Source organism: Leuciscus leuciscus (assembly GCF_965113295.1).
Source record: "Leuciscus leuciscus genome assembly, chromosome: 10".
NCBI classification, from domain to species: Eukaryota; Metazoa; Chordata; class Actinopteri; order Cypriniformes; family Leuciscidae; genus Leuciscus; species Leuciscus leuciscus.
This window is the reverse complement of record NC_138734.1, coordinates 15252776-15260526: the sequence shown is the minus strand read 5'-3', so window position 1 is coordinate 15260526 and position 7751 is coordinate 15252776. Positions and strand designations below refer to the sequence as shown.

At 50.5% G+C, this 7751-nt stretch overlaps 1 protein-coding gene across 2 annotated transcripts; it reads right to left on the bottom strand.

Moving 5' to 3' along the window:
• Positions 1 to 1283: 1283 nt before the first annotated feature.
• LOC309507179 (uncharacterized protein) lies at positions 1284 to 4515 on the bottom strand. Of its 2 annotated transcripts, XM_082181283.1 has the most exons (3): positions 4406 to 4505; positions 3235 to 4370; positions 1284 to 2155 (listed from the first exon to the last, which is right to left on the bottom strand). In XM_082181283.1, the coding sequence occupies exons 2-3, from the start codon at positions 3726 to 3728 to the stop codon at positions 1615 to 1617; spliced, it is 1035 nt and encodes a 344-aa protein (XP_082037409.1). In that variant the 5' UTR covers positions 3729 to 4370; positions 4406 to 4505; the 3' UTR covers positions 1284 to 1614. The 2 variants fall into 2 exon arrangements, with proteins under 2 accessions (XP_082037409.1, XP_082037408.1); XM_082181282.1 differs by having other exon boundaries at positions 3235 to 4515.
• Positions 4516 to 7751: the final 3236 nt, after the last annotated feature.

Below are 7751 nucleotides of genomic sequence, written 5' to 3'. Positions count from 1 at the left end.
CCTCGCAGCAGAACGTCTCGGTTACGTATGTAACCCTCGTTCCCTGAGTAGGGAACGGAGACGTTACGTCGGATGACGACGAATGGGGTTTCGCTTAGAAAGCCTATCACCTTCGAGTATATAAAACGAGCCAATGGCAATGAAATGCCATGGGTCTGCGGAATTTGCATAGCGTAGGTCCGCCCCCCTCTGGGGGTATATAAGGAAGTACGCTGGCAACATGCAGATATGTCTTCGCTGAGGAGCCGAGACTGAACTCAGGCGTTCCCAGCGGTACAGCTGAAGTGGCAGGGAGACGTAACTCTCCCTGCTCAGGGAACGAGGGTTACATACGTAACCGAGACGTTCCCTTTCGTGGTCACTCCGAGTTACGTCGGATGACGACGAATGGGGTCCCCAGTCTAATCACGCCACCTCGGCTGTCTTCCAGTGCCCTGCGTAAGTCTGAGCTCCCTGTCGTGAGACTAGCACGGACGAAGGACTCCTACTTAACACAGGAATACCAAGGTACACTGGGAAGCATATCTCAGAGGAAATATGCAATTATGCCCAGCCCTAAGGGGGAGGGGGGGGACTTGGAAAACACATATGACCCCGAGGGGCTGCATATGGAATATCACTGGGGTGTCCAGCCGCAGGTGGAATGTTTCAACCCCAGGGGTGGCAAGGTGGCTTGCCGAGGGAAAGACACATGCTCAGAGAGGCTTACAGTGGAAATACACATGTGGGGGTCGCCCAGAGGGGGAACCATGCACATGGAGGCACCTAGCCAAGCACGAAAGCTGCCAGTGACATAACTCTGGCGTTGACGTCGACAGTGCTGGAGGAGACTCAGGGCTTATTAGGCTCACCTGAGGAAAATATCGCACGTATCCCGTCCGTGGAGAGGAATGGCGAGCAAGCGAAGACACCTGAGCAGAATCTAGTACCGGCTAGTTGAAGCGAGTACATGAGAAGAAACTGGCTCCACTCGGAGATATAGAATCTCGCGAATGTGTTAGGTGTCGCCCAGCCTGCAGCTCTACAAATGTCTGTTAGCGAGGCACCATGCGCTAGAGCCCAAGAGGATGCCACACTCCGAGTGGAGTGGGCCATCACACCAAGGGGGCATGGTCGACCTTGCTGCTGGTATGCCAAAGCAATGGCGTCCACTATCCAGTAAGACAACCTTTGCTTGGAGAGAGCCTTTCCCTTCAGCTTCCCACCATAACAGACAAAGAGCTGGTCTGAGGTCCTGAAACACAGCGTTCTGTCTACGTAACCACTGATTGCAGAGGCTCAAAGGGAGCACTCTGCAGGGCAGTTAAATCCACTGAGAGGTCCCAAGAGGGTACGAGGGGAGGACGAGGAGGATTCAGTCTCCTCGCTCCCCTCAGGAACCTGATGATCAGGTCGTGCTTTCCCAGAGACTTACCATCAACTGCGTCGTGATGTGCGGCAATGGCGGCAACATACACTTTCAGGGTGGAGGGAGACAGCCTTCGCTCCCACCCTTCTTGCAGGAAGGAAAGCACGACACTGATCGGGCATTTCGTGGGTTCTTGATGTTTAGAAGAACACCAGTTGACGAAGAGGTTCCACTTCAACGCATAGGCATGTCTCGTGGACGATACTCTAGCGGAAGTGATGGTAGCCACCACCGCTGGTGGTAGGGTACTCAAACCTACCTCGTCCCGTCCAGGAGTCACACGTGGAGGTTCCAAAGATCGGGACGAGGGTGCCAAAGGGGGAAAGCAGGTCCTTCCTCAGGGGAATTGGCCAGGGAGGTGCTGTCGCGAGGAGTACTAGTTCTGAGAACCAGGTCCGGTTGTGCCAGTATGGGGCAACCAAAATGACCTGCTCCTCGTCCTCCCTGATCTTGCGCAAGGTCTGCGCAAGAAGGCTCACTGGGGGAAACGCATACTTGCGTAGGCCCCGCGGCCAGCTGTGCGCCAGTGCATCCGTGCCGAGCGTGCCCTCGGTCAGGGAATAATACAGGTCGCAGTGGGACGAGTCGTGGGAGGCAAACAGGTCTACCTGTGCGTCCCCGAACTGATCCCAAATCAGCTGGACCGACTGGGGATGGAGTCTCCATTCTCCAGCGAGAGGCCGAAGCCGGGACAGCTCGTTGGCCGCCTGGTTCAGGTCTCCCGGGATATAAATGGCTCGAAGCGACCTCAGATGCTTCTGACTCTATAAGAGGAGGTGGCGAGCGAGTTGCGACATACGGCGGAAGCGTAGACCACCTTGATGGTTGATGTACGCTACTGTCGCGGTATTGTCTGATCGGACTAGTACGTGCTGACCCTTGAGCAACGCACGGAAGCGGTGCAGGGCGAGACGTACAGCCAGCAACTCGAGGCAATTGACATGCCAAAGGCGCTGGGGTCCTGTCCAGGAGCCCGCGGCAGCATGTCCATTGCGCATGGCGCCCCAGCCCGTGGTGGAGGCATCTGTTGATACAACAACATGCCGGGAAACTCGTTCTAAGGGCACTCCGGCCCGTAGAAAACTGAGGTTCGACCACGGGGTGAAGGTCTGACGGCAGGCCGGAGTCACTGGAACTCGGAGCGTGCCGTGATGCCATGCCCACCTCGGGACTCGATCGCGAAGCCAAAGCTGAAGCGGTCTCATATGAAGCAATCTGAGCGGCGTTACTGCGGCTGCGGCTGCCATATGCCCCAGGAGCTTCTGAAATAGTTTCAGTGGAACCGCACTCTTGTCTTCGAACTGGCGAAGACAAGTCAGCAGTGACTGCGTGCGCTCGTTCGTAAGCTGCGCGCACATGGCGACCGAGTCGATCTCCCTACCGAGAAAAGTGATCCTCTGCACGGGGCAGAGTTTGCTCTTCTCCCAGTTGACCCGAAGGCCCAGACGAGCTAGGTGCCGGAGCACTAGGTCCCTGTGTTCGCAAACCTGGTCTCGAGAGTGAGCTAGGATAAGCCAGTCGTCGAGATAGTTTAGGATGCGAACCCCGTGTTCCCCGAGGGGAACAAGGGCTGCCTCGACGACTTTCGTAAAGACGCGAGGAGACAGGGCTAGCCCGAATGGGAGAACCGCGTACTGGTATGCCCGCCCCTCGAAACCAAACCGAAGAAACGGTCTGTGTCGAGGTAAAATGGAGACATGGAAGTAAGCGTCCTTCAGGTCAATTGCTGCAAACCAATCCTGCGGCCGTGTTTGGCTGTGAGCATCTTGAACGACAGCCTTTGAAGGGAGCGGTTCAAGACGCGCAGATTGAGGATTGGCCGTAACCCACTGGATTTCTTCAGTACAATGAAGTAGGGGCTGTATAAGCCGGACTTCATTTCGGCTGGAGGGACAGTCTCGATCGCACCCTTCGCCAGTAGGGTGACCACCTCCGCTCTCATGACAGGGGCATTGCCACTGTCCACAGTGAAGCGGACTCCCCTGAAGCGGGGAGGAGACCGCGCGAACTGAATCGCGTAGCCGAGTCTGATGGTTCTCGCGACCCAGCGGGACAGTCTGGGAAGCTCTAGCCAGGCTTCCAGAAACTGCGCCAGCGGGGTCATTCGAACCACAGACGTACCGTCGGTGGTGCAGCGAGGCGGAATGACCGGCCCAGGCGAGGGTGGCATAGCGGCCCTGTGCGGGGGCACGGTCATTAGCCTCGTCCTGCCAGAGGAGGCCAGGGGAGGACCAGCGTCCCACGGGGGCGTGCTCTGGCAGGGGTCTGGCGACAGAGGGGGATGAGAGGAGCGTGGCCCGTGGGTGGCGCGTGCTGTCATCCACAGCCTCTTGGGGCTCAGAGAAAGAGCATCAGTTCTTTTGAACGAGGTTCTCCCCCAGCCCTCCACCGGGGGAAGTGGTCCTGCTACCAGCTTCTGAAAGAACTGAGCCCTAACTCCAAGCTGCCTGTCTCAAGAGTGCTACTTAGCCAGGTGTTAGCCGGCTAAGGGGCAGAGACAGGCGGTGCCAGCCTCCAGCGACCTCCTCCTACCCAGGGCCGGTGAAGGCCCGAGGGGAGGAGCCGCATGGAGGTGGCCTTGGCGGGAAGCAGACCAAGGAGACCACACGGATGGATGACCATCAGTGCAGACGAACCTGAGTCCGCTTCTGGTGGCCGAAGCCACCCCGCCGAAGAGCCCAGCCTGGGACATGGGGGAGCTGAGAAAATGAATTCTCAGACCCCCTCACATCAACCTGGCTAAGCCCATGTCTGGACCACTCTAGTGGACACCACCTGACCCAGGATCACGCAGGTACCGATGTCGCCCGAGAGCGAGGTCAGTAGTGTCCGCGGCGGAACGACCAGGCCGGGCATGGGAGGCATAGCGTCCCAGCAAGGGGGCGTGGTCGAGTTTCCTCGTTCTGTCAGTGTTGGCCAGGGAAGGACTAGCGTTCCACTGCGGCCGGTTCTGACAGAACTCCTGAGTCAGCACTGCCTCGAAGGCGAAGGCGACACACAGGACTGCATGCCTGTGTCACAATAGTGACAGAGAACATACAGACCAAGATCGCCTCACGATCAAGGGCAGCGAAGGCGGAGGACGCCCGCGGGCCGCGAAAAGTCACGTGGACTCCCGCGGGAAGCGTCCTGATGCACATCCGGGAAAGCCTACAGTGCTCGGGGGAGGGCGGCGCCACTCCAACCGATGCTTTCAGCTGCTTTCAGCTGCCTCGACTAACGCTGACCCCTGATGGAGGCAACGCAGTCGAATCCTCATTTCCAGAGGAATCAAGCCGCCTTGTGATGCTGTGAGTGACATGACACCATCTGCTGGAGCCCCGAATGAAACACTGGGTCCCCGAGAGGAACCAGGCACACACGGAAGCCCCACGGTTTGCGATGTAGAGGGGGACGTGTTTTTTTTATATTTTTTTTATTTTAGTATTGTACCACACTGTAACCCTCAGATCACCCTGGCCACCAGCCAAAGTATCCCGTAGGAGAGATAGATTGGGGTGTGGCAGAGGGGACTCTACCCACACTGAGATCATTGAGTCTCGATCTATAAACATCGCGATGGTCATGTTCCCGCAATGAAAACATGACTCATCCACGAGCACTGCCGAGCGTGATTAAGCCCAACACGCGAAACAGCGCTCGTGACCGTTAGGCAGATGAATCACGCACCCACATCCAGTAAATACACGGCCGAACCGTCTTGAAAAAGACGTGCCGCGTGCAGCTCTTTTAGAGAGGAAAAAGCTCAGCAGAGTGGTGAAGCGCCCAGGGAGAAACACACTCACTGTCGGCAGATCACTGCACAAAACAGCAGCAGGCAATACGATCTCGCTGGAACGCGCCATCACACAAACACACTGAAGAGCCGCTCGTCTCGTAGAATGAAGATGATTCAGAATGGCTTGTAGGAGTGAAGAGAACTCTTGGCTCAGAAGCGAAAACATATCTGTATGTTGCCAGCGTACTTCCTTATATACCCCCAGAGGGGGGTGGACCTACGCTATGCAAATTCCGCAGACCCATGGTATTTCATTGCCATTGGCTCGTTTTATATACTCGAAGGTGATACGCTTTCTAAGCGAAACCCCATTCGTCGTCATCCGACGTAACTCGGAGTGACCACGAAAGGGAACTGGGCTGGCGTTGGAAGGTCCAGGTATGGGAGGGTAATCAGGTCAACTATCAGGAACCTGTTTAAATATAGCAAGTCTCCTCCTTTTTCAAACACAGGAAAATTTATGTTTTTAGGAAAAAAATGAGAGAGAAAATAAATATTATTCCCACGAATGTTCTCGGTAGACGAGACAGTCTCTTGAAACCAAAGTACCAATTTATTTGTAGTGCATTTACAATAGTTTTATATAATTAGTTTATTAATTAAATTAACTTGGTCCATAAACTTGGTCCATAAATCAAGCATGATTGCATGAATTAGTATGAAACTCGGTACACATATAGATCTCATCGGGCCGGACAACTTTCATGCTCTAAGTTATACGCCGGGCCAACAGGAAGTCAGCTATTATGGGTTGTTTGGAAAACGCATGATCTGGAATTTGAAATATTCCTCCAAGGGAATTCATCCAATCGCCATCAAACTCGGTGTGAATGAACTCAAGACATTGAGGATGCTAAATTGCGGAGGGATTTTTGATATCTGGATCGGTTTGGCCGTGGCGAGGAAACAAATTTATGGTGAGAAAAGAGAAACACGAAGTGTTATAACTTCTGCGTACATTAACTGATCTTGATGAAACTTTAGCAGTGTGTTCGTGGTAAGAGGCCGACCAGATGGATGTAACTATTGTGAGTCAAAGTTATAGTGCCACCAACTGGCAGCAGGAAGTGTGTCACTTTCAAAATGCTTTTACCTACAGTAACAAAACTCAGTACGTATATTGTTCTCATCGAACCGGACAACTTTCTTATTTACAGTCATTAGCTCCGAACAAAAGGAAGTTAGATATTTTGGTTTGAATGTGGATTTTTTTGTGTGATATTTCAGACTCTGAGTTTTTAGCTACTCCTCCTAAGTGGTTTACTTTATTGACACCAAACTTTTTCAACATGATGAAAATACATTAAAGATGCTGAATTGTGAACGGATATTAAATATCTCAAATGGTTTTGCAATAGTGAAGGATTAAAGTAAATGTCCAAAAAGAAAACACTAAAAGCCTAATATCTTCTAAAAATGTAATTATACACCATTTATTTCTATATAAAATTATACAAATATCAGAACTAAACCCATTTTATTCTTTCTTTTTTTTCAATTTAAGAATTATTTATATGTTTAAAAACAGTAACAGTACTATTTAGTCAAACAAAATAAATAAATCAAGTCATACATAAGGCTATACTGCCCTCTTGTGTTCAAAATCAGGTACCTATTGTATTTATATATAAAAATATTAGGTATGTGACTGTGAGGATATTTTCCCATCGGTTAATCGATGTGTGACACTGGCGGGGGCTTTTAAATCGCTAATATAAAAGTGAAAGTAAAATACTTGCACGGACATTGGTGTGGAGCAGAGCTAGCGTTTTCAATTAATTCCAATGGTAGTAGGAATGAACTAAAAAACATTCACTCTGTTCTGCTCTCTCCTCGCCGTGGACGCACACCTTTATGAATGCCCGTGCTGCCGTGCACTTTTTAGTTTCAATTATATATTTAAATCTGCATATTGTAATATCTGCAGGGCACCCTCTAGTCTATTCTTAATAAATGTATGCTTCATCTTTCATTTTTAATTTCTAAATTTGATCAATAAATTAAATTATTTAGATGTTTACCGTATAAAGGCACCGGGGTAAATAATTAGTTTAATAATTAGATTAATAAAAATATAAAAAAGACATTGAGATAAAAAACTGTCCTTATGCAAAAGTTAACTTCGCACTCATTTTAAAGTGACCTATGACATTCAATGACATGAATCCATCTAAATGTAAATGATCTCATGGATGTGGCTGTTATATATATATATATATATATATATATATATATAAATAATTGTAATTAGGGCCCGAGCACCGATGGTGAGAGGACCCTATTGTTTTTGCTCCGTTTATTATTATTCTTCTCCAAAGTGAATCGCTTTTTTGAGGGCCTAAACATGCTCGAAAACTCATGAAACTTTGCACACGCTTCAGAAGTGGTGAAAATGTACGTGTGATATGGGTTTCAGAATTGTGTGGGGCAAAATGGCTCAATTATTGCCCCTACATTTTGCCCCGGCTCTACGTTTCACGTACATGTATGAAATTCGGTACATACATGTAATGACCCAATACCTACAAAAAAGTATCTTGGAGCATAGCCCTAAACACAACAGGA

What these genes read in the sequence shown, in the direction of transcription:
- LOC309507179 (XM_082181282.1), bottom strand. Translation starts at nt 3,728, where the DNA reads ATGACAGCACGCGCCACCCACGGGCCACGCTCCTCTCATCCCCCTCTG. An exon ending in GTACTGAAGAAATCCAGTGG is followed by an intron (nt 2,156 to 3,234) that starts GTTACGGCCAAT and finishes GAAGCATCTGAG; the next exon opens with GTCGCTTCGAGCCATTTATA.